The sequence below is a fragment of the Orbicella franksi genome, unplaced genomic scaffold (assembly GCF_964199315.1).
Source record: "Orbicella franksi unplaced genomic scaffold, jaOrbFran1.1 SCAFFOLD_592, whole genome shotgun sequence".
Lineage (NCBI taxonomy): Eukaryota > Metazoa > Cnidaria > Anthozoa > Scleractinia > Merulinidae > Orbicella > Orbicella franksi.
Genome location: NW_027671122.1, coordinates 1 through 17,900, shown reverse-complemented (window position 1 = coordinate 17,900; position 17,900 = coordinate 1). Strand labels below are relative to the sequence as shown.

The window sequence follows — 17,900 nt, the reverse complement described above, 5'->3', positions numbered from 1 at the left end:
AAGGAAACCATAAATTTACCAAACATAGATAAAGATTGAATGTCCTGTACAAAAGTAAAAGTGTCTGTAGCACAGTGTTCAGTTGGGATGTGCGGCGCCAAAAGATTGCATAGATATTTGGCCAGGTTATAATTGTAGGTTCCAATAGAAGACACGATGGGGCGAAATGGCGGAGTTGAGTTAGGTCCAAAATCCTTGTGCATTTTGGGGAGGCCATAAATTCTTGCTGGTTGAGAGCCTTTGGGATAGATGTTTTCGTACACTTCGTTGGCAAGGTGACCATCTTTCTTCAACTTTTGGAGAAGTCGCTGCAGTCTACCTTCTCTCAGTAAAGTTGGATCTTCCTTGATGGGCCGGAATTTGGAAGTGTCATCGATGATCTTAAGGATACCTTGGTCGTAATCTGTTCGGTCCAAGACGACCACACCATTCCCTTTGTCTGGTTGTAAAATGACAATGTTTTTGTTCTTCTTTAGCTCCTTAAGAACTCTGAGTTTCTTGAGGTCAGCAGTCGTTGGACGGTATGAAGAGACATAAGAATGGGCTAAATGAGAAAGGTCTGCAACAAGTTTTCCTGCTTGCTTGGTGTCCCTCAAGTTCTTTGCCATGGTGTGATTGATAAGCTCAAAGCATGTGAAGACATCTGACTCGTTTATTTTTGGTGGACGGATGGAATGTGTTAATCCAAATTTGAGAATGTCGAGTTGTTCTGACGTGAGACTATGAGAGGAAATGTTAGTGACAGTCTCATTGGAGCTAAAAGGAAGAGAAGTGTTATGTGTGAGATTTTTGAGTTTCTTCTGGTGTGTCTTGATAAATTGAGCGGTTGCTTTCGTAACTTGGTGATGTAATGTGCGTTTGAGAATGTAGAAATCTACACTGTTCAGGACACTTTGAACACGATTACTTAGCTGGTCTCTTGTGTGGATCAATTTCCGATGTTCCCTTGAACGTTTAGCGATGGCACTTCTCAAAAGCTGTGCCATCGCTAAACGTTCAAGAAGTGCCATCGCTAATCAAGCGCTATTGTAATGATTTAGACATCAAATTAGTTTTTTCTTCCTTTAAGATAGGTAACCTTTTTGGTGTGAAAGACCCTATCCCCGGTGGGCTTCGTTCACGTGTAGTTTATAAGTTTACATGTGCGGGCTGTAATGCCTGTTATGTCGGCGAAACCTCCCGACATTTTTCCACACGCGTACGTGAGCACTTAGCCATTGATAGGGCCTCTCACATCTTCAAACATCTTCAGAATTCTGAATGTTGTCGCTCATTGTGTTCAATAGACTGCTTTCATATTTTAGATCACGCCACTACCAGCTTTCAACTCAAGATAAAGGAGGCTATCCATATTCAAAAAGAACTACTTTGCCTCAATCAGCAATTACACCATGTAAATCTAAAATTATCCTTTTAATTTACACCTTTTCACGTTCTGTTGTTACTATTTGTCTTAATTAGCATTTTTGCCTACTTATTATTCAACTTGCTTTGTAATCATTCATTCAACTGAAGATGACAGAAGTTCTGTCGAAACATGTCTTTTAAACTTAAAAAAGTGGTCGTTTTCCTTAAAATCTTTATATATAGAGTAGTGCTCTAACAAGCTGATTGCATCCCACCTAATTTTTCTTTCTCAGCCTAGCATTGACCTGGAATCTAAAGGAAAAATCTCTGGAATGTGTCATTATGGGGGAGCAGTTGTTGTCTGCTCAACTGACAAATCTATTAAAGTATGTATCAAGAAATGTTGCTTCTGTTTTTATGGGTGTTCATAATTATATGGCATGAAAATTTGCAGTCTAAGTATTTGTCTGAACACTTTCTGATCTGTTCCATGAGTGAACAGTTTGGAAAGCAAAGCTCAAGGAAAACTGCAAGCTTTGAGGAGGCAGGCAGGTAGGCTGCAGAACAGGTAGTTTAGGAGGGCAAATTGGAAGCGCAATACACAAGCACAAAGAGCAAGGGTAAGCTTGTAGCCTGAGTGAGAGGCTTGCACTGTGTGCCCATGTATTGTACATTCTGCTCTCCCCTGCTAAACTGCTTCTTCTGCAGGCTAGTAGGCAGGTACAATAAACACACACATATAAGAACAAATGGATTAAGAACATCAGGCTGAAATTTGGCCAATAAAGCACCATATATATAAGATCCAGTTCAGTCTGATAAATAAAACATGTTCTTACATAATAAGGAGGAGGGTGTTGGAATAAGAAAAAGTGTTGAAACTAATGTTACATTTCTACTCGTTAATGTTAACTAGTTTACTACCTGACAGATTTTTATTTTATTTATTTATTTACTGATTTGTTTACATACTTATTTATTTATAATAAAAGATGCTAACTAAACCTCTAATAACATGTTATGTGCAGTATTTATGAAACAAAGTTTAAGAACATATTAAGAACATCTTCAGGCTGATTTCTCACTAATCACCCGATAAATAAGAACTAGAACTTATATGCAGGTGTTTGCTGCAGTTCTAAGCAGTACATGTAGGTGTCTTAGGCTTCCATGACAGACAGGTATGAAGGAAGATGAGTAGGTTCCTGTGCATAATGGTTCTTGGCAGCTAAAGCTATTGGGTTAGTTAGATAATTCTATGGGTAAGACAGGTAACCTTTTATCTTAGTTTGTTCAGTTATGCTCTCCACATTGTTTTTTCCTGTAACTGATATTTGACAATGTAATCCATCTCAACAGGTTCTGGAACCTTCTCGTGTTTTATCCGTTATGCATTCATTTGATTGTCATTCCGGAGAAGTAGCATCGGTCAGTAAAAACTTCATTGTGAACATAGCAACAAATGAAATGCTTTTGGACCAATAATAACGATCTGCATCATGCATGCAATAGACCTTTTTACCAATACTACAGCTATTTTGAATTCCATTTTTTTCGCATAGCTATTATTCAATGCTCAGGGGGCAAATACATACTAATTTGCCCCTGAGCATCCCATAATAGCTATTTGAAACAATGGAATTCAGAAAAGCTGCTGTATTGCTAAAAAGGTCTATTGTAAACATTTTCTGGATACATTAATTTAATTCGATTTTCTCAAAAAGATGATAGAAACTGCTCATTTCACCTCATTAGGGACCAGTAACTGTTTGTCATTTAATTGTGTTGCAAATTTTTGATTTTTTTCCCAAAATGATCAGTGACTAATATCATTAGACTGTAAAAGTAAAGGGATGAGAACAAGTAAATCATCAAATAGAAAATATAGTCCTGATGTACCACCAAACTCTCAAAACCTATGTTAAAAGGAATGTATGATAATTAGTAAAGAGAATCTGTATTTTGAGCATGGGGCTGAAAGGAAAAACTTTCTTTGTTTCTCCAGGTTAGCAGCAGAGGCTCTGTGTTAGCCTCATGTTCCAGTGATCTCAGTGTTGGAATATGGAGACCCAAGAGCATGCGACCAGGGTCGGCCTGAGAATATAACGTTGATATATGACTTATAACACGACTGCAACGTACATTTATCCATTCGTCTGTAAATAGCTAAAAATGACTCAAGTAGTCAATTTTCCGTTGGTAGCCATTTGTGTCTGTTATTGAAGGAAAATATTTCCATGTTTTTACTCCCAAGAGGAGACAGGACAGGCACCTGGAATGCTAGGATGTCAAGTCTTGCTAGTCTTCAAATACTGTTCTTTATGTTAAAAAAAACTATGTATCTGTATAACGCTATTAAAGTTCTCTTATGAAAGTTGAAAACCATTTCGATAATCCCCCTACCACCCAGAAAAAATGAGCCCCCGCCCCCCGCCCCCATCTCCAAGCCTCATTCGCTAAGACGCCCTCCCGTGTACAATCTCTCCATCCTGCCTATGGTACGAATAGAGAGTATTAGGGCAGTATGAGCGCTACATGTAAAGATTCGTACAGTATACGTTACTTTTGGATGAAATGTGTTATGAAGTGTTTAGAGCTCGAAACAAGCAAGTAGCGCGTAGCTTCGTCTGACAGCTTAAAATATGCCCATTTATAAAAATCCAGTATGACTGTGCCTTCGGCATGTTCTTTAAGCGTTTGACCAGAAAATGTACGCCTTAGACGAATTGCGTTATACGCTTATCAGTAAGAGTATCAGGCCTCCATAGCAACTGTGAAAAGGGAACAACAACCATGAACAGCTACTTCTCTCGAAAAGATAAGTGCCACTTCACTACTTAGAAAAATCTCTGGGCAAACCTTGTGGGGTACAGACATGGCTAGAAAGTCTCGGCGTAAGCTGTTCCTGAAGGTGTCTGGTCGTTTAGCCCCCAACCAGAAGTCGAAAACACTGTCTATTTCTCGTTCTTTAAAATTATTCTTTGGAGGGACAGGTGGAAAAATTTTAATCTTACGGCGAACATTATACCTCAATTTTCTCCTGAATTTGTACAATGTTAAGAAGAAAACAATTGGCATCCTTAGTGGGGTACTAACAAACCTTTAGAAGTAAACCAAGTGTCCGTACGAACTGAAAGTTCAAAATTTTCGCGTTGTCTCCTGGCTCGTCAGGCGCCCCAAGGTTAGCCTGCGAACGCAGACTTATTTCTGGCTGCGTTTCTCGAAGAAATATGCCATTTTCAGAGGGTTTTCTTTTCAGAGACATTGAAAACTTCGTTAAATTTAGGCGTTAGTTCTTCTGACCAATGCGCACTCTTCTACCATCGAACGCATGTCTAAGCTCCTTTAAACCTGGGAACGAGTCTACTATGGCCAATAAAAACTTGCGTTACTTCCAGCGTCTCGAGTTACGTTCTGTGTAAACCACTGCAAGTGAGTCTTGTGATGTCTCAGAGCTGGGATTAAAGTCTTTTTCCTCAACGACAAAGATCTGTCTCTCTTCTTTAGAGGTAAGCAGACTCATTTTGCGAACTTCTAGTTTCTCTTTTTAATAGTTTCTTTTTCGCAACATTTACTCCATACCCAACAATTGCTTCATAATTTTATGATTTATACTTCTCGAGCATGCTTCCCGGGATAGATTGTCGTAGTTTAAGAGAACAGAGTTAAGCTCAAAGATGTTTTCTCGCAAGAGAATTGTATCAGCTTGCAAGATACATAACTTGTCGAAGATCAGAATAGAGGGGTAAATTACTACAGTTTTGGTTTGAAATACCTATAAACAAGGACATATCGTACTAGAAATTGGGAGGGAGATTGCACTGATAAGACCGGAAACTCCAACACGAATTTCTTCGGACTGTGTGATTCATTCGAATTAGCAAACATCTTGTTATGAGCTTAGGTGATTGTTGAAGCAAGAGATATTTGCGATCTTCAAAGCAACTTTACAAGTCATAGATTGTAATGATCGTTTATTCCGTGCACACGATCGAACAATATCAGGGGAATTAAAAGCTTATAAAATAATTAAAATATGATCTCATATCAAGTCGTAGTGGAATTTGTAAGCCGTCATTTGTTATTTTTGCAGTTATTTGCGATAATCTAAGCTAAGGTATCTCCAACACTCACTCTGGGACACAAATGCTGGTAGCTTATACCAAGGGTAGTTTATATTGTGATTGCAGCTGCAGGCATATTCGCTCACAAAGCCCAGTTCAAAGGTTATGCTGTCATCTCGATTTTCTTCGACTAGCACGACGGATGAATTGTCGCGTCACAAAATTGCGACATGCTAAGGCTTGTCTTGCTACGATCATGCTATAATAGTCAAATTTAAAGGAGTTCTGTCATATGCCTTCAATGCATTTACTTCCACTGCTAAAGGACTGAAAGTGCGCTTAAAACGCAATCATGCTGTTATAACTGTGAAACTGAGGTTGTTATAATTATAGTAAAGCTGCTTTAGTTTAGGCTTGATATTCTGCCAGTCTCTAGGCTGGTCAACCCCCTCTTCCCCCCTCCTGTGTTCCTAATTGAGCCCAGAGAGGTCTAGCACAGGCTTATTTTCCCAAATATTGGCTCAGGTAAACGGGGCCAGTTCAACTGCACTAGAGCGAATTCACATATTTCCAATTTTTGGTTAGGAAAAATATTTGCAAAAATTTCGTAAGTTCGAAATTTTGCCATCACCTCAAGCCAACATGTTTTAACCCAAACTTTTCTGATTGACATATACCTTAGTCACAAACCTATCTGAAAGAGTTCTTCACAAGAGACAACAAAACATATAGGGTGCAAATTATGCAAGAATGGTTATTTCGCCTTCTTTTCTTTTTTGATTCTTTTCTTTTTCATTTTGGAGGGCTGCTGCTTACAGTACTCACGCTGACTTCGATGTTTGCAAATTATCAAAGGAGATTGCCTTGTTTCCGTACCTGTACTTGTAATTGAAGGAGACTTGTCTCTTTGAGGTCATTAGTTCAGACTTGAAATCCCATATCTCGTATTCCTCTTTTCCATTGAAATAACTGTAGAAAGGTTCAGATGGACAGGGTTAACAAAAAAAATTATTTTGGCCCACCATCACAAGCACCAAACTAAAGAAGCAGACCAAGGTACTAAACCATCAAAATTTTAATCTAGACTTTGAGACATGTTTTGCATATTGTGACAATTAAATAGTTTTAGGAAAAAACCAAAACAAAATTGTTTGTTTTGCCAAAATTTGAAAGCCCCCAAGGCAACACTTTGGCTTCTTTGAAGATTGGCGACATTTTGGCAAATTTATCCACAAAAACTTGGCAAGATTTTGAAACTGGGGATTGCACTTATTTTGTTCTTCACGTTGACATATTGCCCTATATGTAATGTGGCACGAAGGGGACAGTTAGTTAGTTGACAGGTTTCATTACTTAATATACAAACAAAATTTGCTCTGGTGCGACCCGGCCCTAAGTTGACATCAAAGTAGGTGAAAACAGTGGCCACCTGAGCAAGAGTAACATATATAATTACAGTGTAAATTGTTACCATGAAATATATACGTCAAATATTGGCTTATATATTTGACTTGATTATTTTCAGAAGTTGTTTTGAGGGCAAACCTGACCAGCCATGTTGAACAAGGTTGTGTTGACTTGTGCAGTAATTCTGATCCTCCAGTTTATATCAACAGGCACAGGTATTATTGATTGCTAGGATGGTGTATGATAGAAGTAACTTGAACAAAGTACAACTAACGATTTAATCACACTCCACTGTGATTTAGTCTATGTACAAAGAGCTTTTATTAATTTATTCTATAAAAGCTTTTCAGAATGCTGACAGACTGAGAGTACAACACTACTGAGCAGGAGTTTTAGCACATACATGTAGTTTTCTAAATCTGTGTTATTACAGCATGAATGATAATAATAAATAATTAATTATTGACTTAGTAGCTTAATGCTATGGAAACCAAGATAATTACCCTCGCAAGATGGGATACTTTGACCCAACAAGGATATAAAACTAAAGATCTATTTTATAGTGGAACCCCGTTAATATGTTCACCAATGGGCCATGAAAATTTGACCGTATTAACAGGGTGACCATATTAATGGAGCAGGATCAAATTTCATGACTTGCCTATTTTAAGTGACATCTTGACAGAGTACATCACAATTGCACTTCTAAACAACCGTTCTTTGATAAGCATTCAAAATGCAGGTATTATTTTAAAAAAGGTCATTAATTAATGGAAGGATGAACATGATTGGTTCGAGTGGCCATCTTAATGGGGTAAAATATTATTATGGACAACTATATGGGTTGGCCAGTTTACAGAATGTGGCTGTACTTTGGCCATATTAACAGGGTGGCCAGATTAACAGGGTTTTCTTATAAAAAATTGTGTGGGCACTTTGCTGAGACAAAAAAGACTGGCTGTAATTAATAATGAGGTGACTGTATTAACGAGGTGACCACAAGGCAGGGTTCCACTGTATTTCAACAATCAAGAATACTTTGAAATAAATTCTTATTATTTTCAGCCGTGGTGTTTATTTGTTTTTGTCAGATGAGTAAACATTACCTTGTCTGACGGGCACTGTTAATAAGAGTAATGTTATGCTTAATTATCTATCACAGAAGTAATCAGCAAGAAACTTGATGCTATATACACTTAGCAATTTTTTTTTTATATTTGAATTTTTAACAACCAGCTGCTCCATGTGACCCCAAATGCACAGGAGGCCAGGGATCATGTCAGAGTAATGGACGCTGTCTTTGTTGGTGGGGCTGGACTGGGCCTCATGCAGCATACATCACATCAGGGGTGCACAAAAACAGAATACTGGTAAGGAATGCAAGAATTTGGTTGTGAAATGGGTTATTCCAGAAAATATCTTTCTCAAACTCATTAATTAATAAAAATAATTCATCGAGTTTAAACAAAGGAATTCATGACCATAGATTTTTATGATTTAATTTCTCTGGTTTCTCTTAAGAGTACTAAAGTTTAAATTTAGAAAATATATCAAACACTCCAGATGGTGTTTGACCACATTTCCAAACACCTTGAACTGCGTCAAAAATACTCCGCTGTGTGTCTTATTTTCAATTCTCTTCTTGGTGTTCAATGTGGTCAAACACGGTCTTTCATGTTTGATACTAATAATACATACCCTGCGGTACCACAGTTGGCATCAATAATTATTTTATCAGAAAATTATTCGAGAATGCTTGATCGCCACACATTTGGAATTCTAAAATGTCCTACCCTCCTAGCCCTCATAATTATTTCTTTATAACAGCCAACTCCTTTCCCCTACCAAAAAAAAAACCTGTAATAAGATTACTTCTGTCGAGTCTTAGATGTTTGCCAGCTTTAGGGACTCTGGAGCTTGTTGCACATGCAAGCAACACTTGATCCCTGTTCTTCTCCTCAAACAAAGGAATGTGCACCTGATTATCAAATCTATAATATCCCTAACCCTAACCCTATATATGACTTCTTGTTGTCATCGGTTTGTGTTTGATTTACAAATTTGTTCGAAATGAAGGATCCCTTAAGGATTCCAATTGAAGGGGTGCGTGGAAAAAAGCCCTAAGAGACTCTTGATCTCAAGTTAAATTCTCCTTTTCTGTACAAGGAAGTGAAAAGCAATTTGCTAGGAGAATCTTGCAGTCTATCAGATGTCACTTAGGGTCTTTTTCCATGCGCCCCTTTAATTGTGGTTCTGGCTTTCTCCAAGAGTTATAAGAAACTTACTGAATTATTAGTCAGAGGAATGATTAATAAAATTCATTTCCCATTTCTAATAGGCTGACAGATGTGATAAGGCCTGTCATTATACCTACCATTATAAAAATGCTAACTGTGTTACAAGGATGTCTACAGCACCACCAAGCACTACTCAACCTTCTGTTACAGTAACATCAACAAAAGGTAATTAATATTAGATTTGCATTGATCAATTTTTTAATGTGCCAAGAAATTTTATAATAGACCATGATTATTAATATACCCTGCTAATGCATGCATTTTTTTTGTTAGTAGTGATAAATTAATAAAGATGGTGAATTTTTAAGCTCGGTAATGAAATGTGAAGGTGAATTCATCAACATGACACGAGCGTGGGACAAAGAAAAATTTGTCCCAAGTGTGGGACAAAGAATTTTTTCTTTGTCCCATGCTCATGTCATGTTGATTAATTCACCTTCACATTTCATTACCGAGCTTAAAATTCACCATCTTTATTAATTATCACTACTCACGATGACTTCGATAGCGTTGATCCTAGCAGTATGCAGGACACCTGTCATACATGAACTCAGTTAAATGGCCTCGCTCTCCATGAGTTCTCATAGCTCAGTGGATAGGGCACCCACCCGGTGTTCGGGAGGTCATGGGTTCGATTCCTGTTGGGGACTCAGAATTTTTCTTTGTCCCACGCTCGTGTCATGTTGATTAATTCACCTTCACATTTTTTTGTTTTGGGGGGGGGGGGGGGGGCGGGAGGGGTGCTAACTAAAGCTTATCAGAGCAAGGTTCTAGTCATGTGACCTTAATATTTGTAAAAACAAAATTGTAAAAGATACTCTGGTAATCTTAATCTTTCAGAACCCAGCTCATGAATCTCCCAGTGGGCTCAGAACTTGAAACCTAAATTAGGGGCATAATTTGAAAAAGAGGAACAATCTGTATTTTTGGCGGGAAATGCTGCTTATCATATAATGCATGAAGCATTAAGATGCTTTGAAGTCACTGCAGTGTTGTGTTCTAGAGGTGCCTGGGTGCCACAGGCAACAAACTTTTGCCTTTGGGCGACTGGAAATTTAACTTACTATTTTCATATATTAAGCTTATATTTAGAGCTGGCCACCCAGGATTTCATGGTTAGGAACCCTTGTGCTCCTTGTAATTTTCCTTAGACCACAGCCTTGTACTCTTTCAATTTTTGGTACAAATTTTCATAGTTTCTTAGCTTACATAGATTGTTGTGACTGAGAGATGATTGTTGCAGGATTGATATCACAGCCAATCAAATGCAGAGAAAATTAATGCACAGGGTGGCCAGATTAACAGGGTTTTCTTATAAGAAAATGCATGGGCATTTTGCCGGGACAAAAAAGACTGGCTGTAGTTAACATGAGGTCAACATATTAATGAGGTGACCCTAAGGCAGGGTCCCACTGTATTTCAACAATCAAGAATACTTTTAAATAAATTCTAACTTATTATTTTCAGTCGTGGTGTTTATTTGTTTTTGTCAGTAAACATTGCCTTGTCTGATGTGGACTGTTAATGAGAGTAATGTTATGCTTATGTATCACAAAAGTAATCAGCCTGAAACTTGATGCTATATACACTGAGCAATTTTTTGTATTTTAATTCTTAACAACCAGCTGCTCCATGTGACCCCAAATGCACAGGAGGCCAGGGATCATGTCAGAGTAATGGACGCTGTCTTTGTTGGTGGGGCTGGACTGGGCCTCATGCAGCGTACATCACATCAGGGGTGCGCAAAAACAGAATACTGGTAAGGAATGCAAGACGGAACATTTAGTTGTGAAATGGGTTATTCCAGAAAATATCTTTCTCAAACTCATTAATTAAAATAATTCATCAGACAAGTTTATTTTAAACAATTGAAAGGAATTCATGACCGTGACTGTGTTTGGATAATATCTGATCATACATTTGTTTTATTTTACTGTATTTCTCTGTTTTCTCTTAAGTGTACTACAGTTTCGATTGAGAAAATATATCAAACACTCAAGATGGTGTTTGACCACATAATTTTTTCAAACACCTCAAATTTTCTCAAAAATACTCTGCTGTGCACCATAATTTCAACTCTTTTCTTGGTGTTTGGAAACGCAGTCAAACACAGTTTTTTGTGCAGAATGCACTATTGGGATGGTTATGGGAGCTGCCTGCCGCTATGGCACTATGGCCCTATGGCGCTAAGGTGGAAACTTTAATGTTTGTTTAATTAATTCAAGGCTGCTGCCTAACGGGCGCCCGGTCGCCTGAGGCGCTTAAGTTACGAGTACGGGCGACTAAAGTTTTGTTCAAGGAGCCCAAGTGGGCGCCAAAACATGGAGTTTTCATTCCCATGTAATCTGTCCGATGACTTCAACCTTCTCATGAAATCGGTCAAAAAATAATTCACACAATAAATTAAATGGAAAACCAACAGCTACACTGGTCCTGTTTTGCTTTTATCACGAGAAATCTGGGCCAAAACACGGCAACAAGGTCTCTCCGCTCACAAAACAGCCAAAAACAGCCATATTTGAAAATCGCCCTATAGTGCATTGCAAGCTCAGTATTGAATAAAGGTACATTATGTATGCCAATGGATTGTGTCTGTTGATGCCTTACTGATTCCAAGTTGCAAAATAACTACTTTGATAGCAAGTATTTTTGGAATTGGAGTGATGATCCTGCTGACATTATATTTACAGTTGAAAAAAGATAAATGTGTCTAAATATTTGTCCGATACTTAAGAAAACTTCACTTAGATGTACTGAAAGAATTTCTTTAGGTTCTGAAAGGATAATTACCCAGCAAGAAGAACACATCATTGCCATTCTTTTTGCATACTGGGGTTTTATATTTTAAATTATCAAATGAATTGTCGCGACTCTGCCCAATATACAAGAATTTATTTTCTCCAAAGAAGCGGCCAATATGATGCTTTATTATATGGCTGTGTCTCACAAGGACTGGAAACTACCGAACTCACAAACTTGATTGGCTGAAATCGGTATTGAGCGCAGTCTAGATTTTCCCATCTAGACCGGCATCTAGACCGGTAATGTTTTGCGGTGAAAACGTTGCAAACTAAAATGTAAATATTGACTATTTTCTTCTAACAATATTTATTTCTCAAAGTGCCAAAAAGCCTAATGAGAAAAAATGTAAAGAAGACAACAAGTACAATCTACAACAGACAGGTACAATCTACAGTACAATAGTGTGCTTGTCAGGGTTCAAATGTATTGCTTCTCCTTAGCGGCTTGTTTATTTCTTGCCTTGATTGTGTCTGTAAGAGAGACCAAAAAGTTCCCAAGTTAGTGGCTTTAATACTCTGCAAATTGTAAATTTGTAGCAAAAGAAACCAGGAAAGTGCTCAAATATTGCTGCAGACTCCTTGGCACCTAATGAAAGTGCAAATTAATTTAATCAGTCTTTGAGGATTGAGACTCATTCATATCGGTCAAGTAGCACTGTTTATCTTCAATACTCTTTGTTGAAATGCTTCTCAGCCATCAATATCATTGTGTGTTAATTTTGAATTGTTTTATTGTTAACAACAAAGGTAGCAACAGAAAAAGAAAGTGGTATTTTGCGACTATCTGATAATTAAATTAGTTCTTATTCATCGGTAAAAATTTGCATTTTTAGTAAAACAACATCGTTTCTGTTCCGTTTCTTCATCACTACATCAGATATTTAACTTTCTTTCATTTATCTCCAAAAAACAAGCACAGCTTCCGTGTGTTTTGGAGAAAACAAGGGTTTCATATTACATGCCTTTGCGAGGAAAATAAAAGTATCAAGTTACAAAGTTGGCGTGAACAGCTAAATTGTCACGTTTGCTGCATTGTGTTATTGAATTTAAAATGAACGAAAATCAACATAAAACACCAGTAGTAATTAATTTGCACCTAATTTTTGGAAACATACACCTTGAAACATACACACTGCAAAGGGGAAAAGCCCTAGCAGACTACCAAAATAGACACAAACCGGAAGTGAACTGAGCAGGGGTGAGTACTTATGGGACTACCGTGCCAGAGCTATCAATTGCGCTCTGCACTATTGAAGATTGTCTCACTAGTTCGTGTTTGATCTAGTACATGCCCTATGGTACCACAGTTGGCATCAATATTTTATCCCCTTAGCTTTGGCTTTGGAAAATTATTCTAGAATGCTTGATCCCCTATGCATTTGAAATTCTAAGATGTTTAACCCTCCTAACAGCAAACACCCTGTAGATGAATTCTGACAAGATATTTGCCAACTTTAGGGACTCTGGAACTTGTTGCACATGCAAGAAACATTTGATCCCTTTCTTCTCCACAAACACAAATGTACACCTGATTATCAAATCAGTCAATCTGTATGTTTCTGTGGTCTTCAGTTTGTGTTTGATTTACAAATTTGTTAGAAATGCAGAATCCCTTTAATTTAAAGCATGCAATTATTGTTCTGGCTTTCTCCAAGAGTTGTAAGAAACTTACTGAATTATTAGTAAGAGGAATGATTAATAAAATTCATTTCCCATTTCTAATAGGCTGACAGATGTGATAAGGCCTGTCATTATACCTACCATTATAAAAATGCTAACTGTATTACAAGGATGTCCACAGTGCCACCAAGTACTACTCAACCTTCTGTTACTACTGCAGTAACAGCAACAAAAGGTAAATATTAGATTTGCATTGATCAATTTTTTATGTGCTAAGAAATTTTTATAATAGACCATATATATCCCACTAATGCATGCATTTGTTTTTTCTTTTGTTTTGTTTTGTTTTTTTTGTTTTTGTTTTTGTTTTTTTGTTTTTGGGGGGGGGGAGGGAGGGAAGGGGTGCTAACTAAAGTTTATCAGTGCAAGGTTCTAGTCATGTGACCTTAATATTGTCAAATTATTGTAAAAGATACCTGCCCGGTAATCTTAATTTTTAAGGACCTGTCCCATGAAATCTCCTAGTGGGCTCAGAATTTGAAACCTAAATGGGCGTTTGAAAAAGAGGAAGAGCCCTTCTGTATTTGTGGGAAAAAATGCTGCTTATCATATAATGCATTGGTGCTGTGCCCTAGAGGTGCCCGGGTGCCACAGGCAACTAACTTTCCCTTTTACCATGGGTGACTGGAAAAACTTACTATTTTCATATAAGCTTTGGGCTCCTTGCAATTTTCCTTAGACCACAGCCTTGCACTCTTTCAATTTTTGGTGCAAATTTCATAGTTTCTTAGCTTACATAGATTGTTATGACTGAGACATTCATGACTGTTGCAGGATCAATATCACATGCCAATCAAATGCAGAAAAAAATTAATGCCCAGTGTGCAGGGAAAATGCGATGACTCAGAGGTCTTATTCCCAAGAGGGGCCGGGGGGGGGGGGGGGGATGCTTGTCATACCTTTTAGGGGTTAAAGACGCAGTTTTGATACCTCAGGGTGTTCAGTGTCAAAAGGTCCAGAGCAGGAGCTTTTGCGCTACCTTTTAGAGTATTCCTTTTAGAGTATTTTAGAGTACACTGGAGTATTATATTGAGCCAAAAAAATATGACAGGAAATGTGCTGATTTAGAATTGGTTCCACTTAGGGGTGAAAAAAAGCAACGCCCACAAGAAAGGTTCTTGATACCTCTTAGGGGTTCTTTTCAAAATTTACGACAAGCACCCCGTCCTTTTTATACGGGAGTCCGCCCCCCCCCCCCCCCCCCGGTCTCACTGTCCACACATGTTGACAGTATACCTCGAGAGGAGTTGTTTATTTAACTAATGATTTGTTGCAATTTTTTTTGCTTGGCTGTACCAGTTGTCCAGTGTGACCCCAAATGCAAAGGAGGTCAGGGAACGTGTCAGAGTAATGGCCGCTGTTTTTGTTGGTGGGGCTGGACTGGCCCCAATGCAACCTACATCACGTCTGGGAAAGACAAAAACAGGATACTGGTATTGATGACAAGTTATTTTTAATTTTATTGCATAGTTGTAGAAAATATCCTGTGATCCCATTCCCTAGAAGGTCATTGGAATTTCAGGAGGGAAGGGGCAAATACAAAGCGCAAGTATGAAACTATAGACCAGAATTTCCAGCGGGGTGGTGTTCAAATTAAACCACCTTTGGGAGTAGAGGTATCTTGTCCATGGATAATTTGGATGTCAAAAAGAAATTTGATTTGCTGTGTTGAGTTCACCAGAGGGCTTTGTTTAACCATGTATTTATTAAATAAATTTTAACTAACTTAGGGATTTTTTAGGTGATTTCTGCAATCGATAATTACTGCCAACTCTTCAAAGCTTGGGAGCCAAGTGGAACCCAAACCTAATTTTGACCTGTGGCTTTCCAGAGTTGGTTGCCCTGTGCACGGTCATAGGCCGAAAAAAAAACACATTCCTGTAAGGACACCAAAATGGCCACCCCGCTTGATTTTTGCAGGGGCATTTCACGGCCAGTAAACTGGTACCGTTTAATGCTAAGACATGTGATAAGGCATGTGGCGAACATGTGAGCAGGCCATGTGAGCTCGTCTTTCCAGTGGATCTTTCTTTGACTTCTTTCCATTCAGTCGCTGTACGCTTCACTATTATGAGCTCTCAACATTAGATTTTGGCAGCCAACTGGCCTGCCTCCCACCGGTTGGGATTTTTAAGCCTATCAGTTCATTTAAAGTGGTATGCCTGTGAAGTAGCTAGGTGTAGCTAAGCACATTGACCACTATAAACAACAACATTTGAACATTTTTTTTTTGAACATTTTTGGCAAATTTAAGCATTTCGACGGTAGCATTAATCGAAATCTGAGGGAATTGTCCTTGTTTATTAACACGTCTTGGCTTTGGGATGATTACCATGGGAACAGCTACATTTTGATTGCATTTGTTGATTAGTTCCAGTTACGACGGATAGCTCAGTCTTTATCCTGTTGAAATTTAATTGTTTGGAATCGGTGGAAAAGTACTCTGAAGTCAAGATCAATAAGACTACTTTATTCATTAGGGGAAAATACTTGAATTAGTCACACGGAATCTGTTTACGATAAACCCCGCAAAATGAGCACGCGATTGCAAATGCTGGCCTAGAATACGTAATTTAAATATTCTATGAAACTTGATAGTCTATAGAAACTGGCAGTGTCACGCAACGTATCAACAAATGGTGACCTCTTCGCTAGCATGGACTTTGACACTATACATATCTGACTGTAAAACCTCAGTTGCTGCTGAAAAATGTTGATTTTAGCAATAGACAAAGGTTGAAAGTCAGCTAGTGAAATCACTTATTTACGGTATATATATATTTAAGTGAGAGCGTCGAACGCACTCATAATCTCTGATTACTACTAGTGATTAATTTATAATTTTGCTTGAATGGTATAGTTGTTTGTGTACAGTGTAACTAAATGATATACCTAATGTATGTTAAATATGTTGATTCACAAGGTATTAACTTTGCATCTTCTTTCCTCAGGCTGATTATTGCACAAAAGCATGCCATTACACACATGACTATCTGAATCCAGCTTGTGCCACCATCCCCACCCCTGAAGTGTGTAGTGTACCTACAAACAAAACTGTACCAGCCATCCCTTGTGATCCACTCTGTGGCACAGGTACATGTAATTTGAAAGTTCTTTCTGTAACATATGAAAATACATGTAACAGCAGGATAATCTTAGCTAATTAATTTTAAAGCAAGGTTATTGTAGATAAATTCCTGCTCTTAATTTTGGATTAGAAAAAAATACAAAAAGGTAATTCCAAAATTAGTGGTGCAATATTTATACACTGTAAAGTAAAAAAATCCTTTTTGTCAACTGTAGCAACAGTTTGTATGATAATCCATATTCTCTCCACATCACACAACAGAGAGCAGACATATCATTAATGTCAACCTGTGCGCTAGTATAAGTCAACGTGTGTTTTCACAAAGTTAATGAAAACACACAACATTATGACTGCGAAGATCAATCATGTCTAGATATTATAGCACAAACTTGTCAACCTGTTAAAGGTTGGTTCTGTTCAATATCGTAGTAATATGGCTTAAAACTCTGTAGTCCCATTTCTGAAACTACGGAAAGTTCTACAGTTTGTGCATGCAGCAAATTTTTGCAAACTTAAGTTCCTTTTAATGGGATTTTTCTTCCAAATTGTGAAATTTATTTAATTCTGGTGAAATTTGTCTCCATTGTCATGAAATTAAGTGATAAGGTGATGTCCTTCTAATTATATTATTTGAAATTAAAATTACAAACTTGAATGTGTTATTCCATAGGGATTTACCACAGTACTGGAAAGTGTTTGTCAAATGGCCGTTGCCTCTGCTGGTGGGGTTGGACTGGCTCAGGAGCCTGCTATGTTGATGGAGGAGCTTATAACAACAGAATCATAGTGAGTGCTGATTTGATTGGGTGGGGTGGCACGGACCCAGCAAAACAAACAAACAAACAAACAAAAAATCCAAAACAAACAAACAAATGAGTACAGATGTGTGGTACTTAAAGCTCCCAATCTTTAACCTTCCATTGTTAGATTTATTCATTAAAAATTATTATTAATTTATACTTGGAGTGATTTGCCTTGGGACTGAAAATTAGACATATATAAGAGGTGATATGTAAACAAACCTTTCATATCTGTTGTCTGTCTGTGTGACTTTTTCAATTTAATGTGCCTGTCACAAACTTGAAAAAAAATATTTTACAATAACTGCAGAAATTCTCATGCACTCATGGGCTAATTTTCATTGTCAATAAGCAGACAGACACATAAATGTATAATTTATACGATGTGGCAACAAGAGAGAGTGGACAATTTGACA

General features: G+C 37.8%; 1 protein-coding gene and 1 long non-coding RNA gene across 3 annotated transcripts; both read left to right on the top strand.

The window, feature by feature from the left end:
- Positions 1-1,650: 1,650 nt before the first annotated feature.
- Positions 1,651-4,546, top strand: LOC145477657 (uncharacterized). Its single transcript, XR_014048063.1, has 3 exons — positions 1,651-1,733; positions 2,707-2,775; positions 3,353-4,546. It is a non-coding gene; the product is annotated as an uncharacterized LOC145477657 (long non-coding RNA).
- A 203-nt stretch (positions 4,547-4,749) lies between these two features.
- LOC145477655 (uncharacterized) lies at positions 4,750-17,882 on the top strand. Of its 2 annotated transcripts, none has more exons than XM_081455559.1 (9): positions 4,750-4,856; positions 6,937-7,033; positions 8,055-8,188; positions 9,157-9,280; positions 10,741-10,874; positions 13,642-13,771; positions 14,896-15,029; positions 16,548-16,689; positions 17,355-17,882. In XM_081455559.1, the coding sequence occupies exons 2-9, from the start codon at positions 6,967-6,969 to the stop codon at positions 17,558-17,560; spliced, it is 1,071 nt and encodes a 356-aa protein (XP_081311685.1). In that variant the 5' UTR covers positions 4,750-4,856; positions 6,937-6,966; the 3' UTR covers positions 17,561-17,882. The 2 variants fall into 2 exon arrangements, with proteins under 2 accessions (XP_081311685.1, XP_081311686.1); XM_081455560.1 differs by having other exon boundaries at positions 4,753-4,856; positions 6,940-7,033.
- The last annotated feature ends 18 nt before the right edge of the window (positions 17,883-17,900 follow it).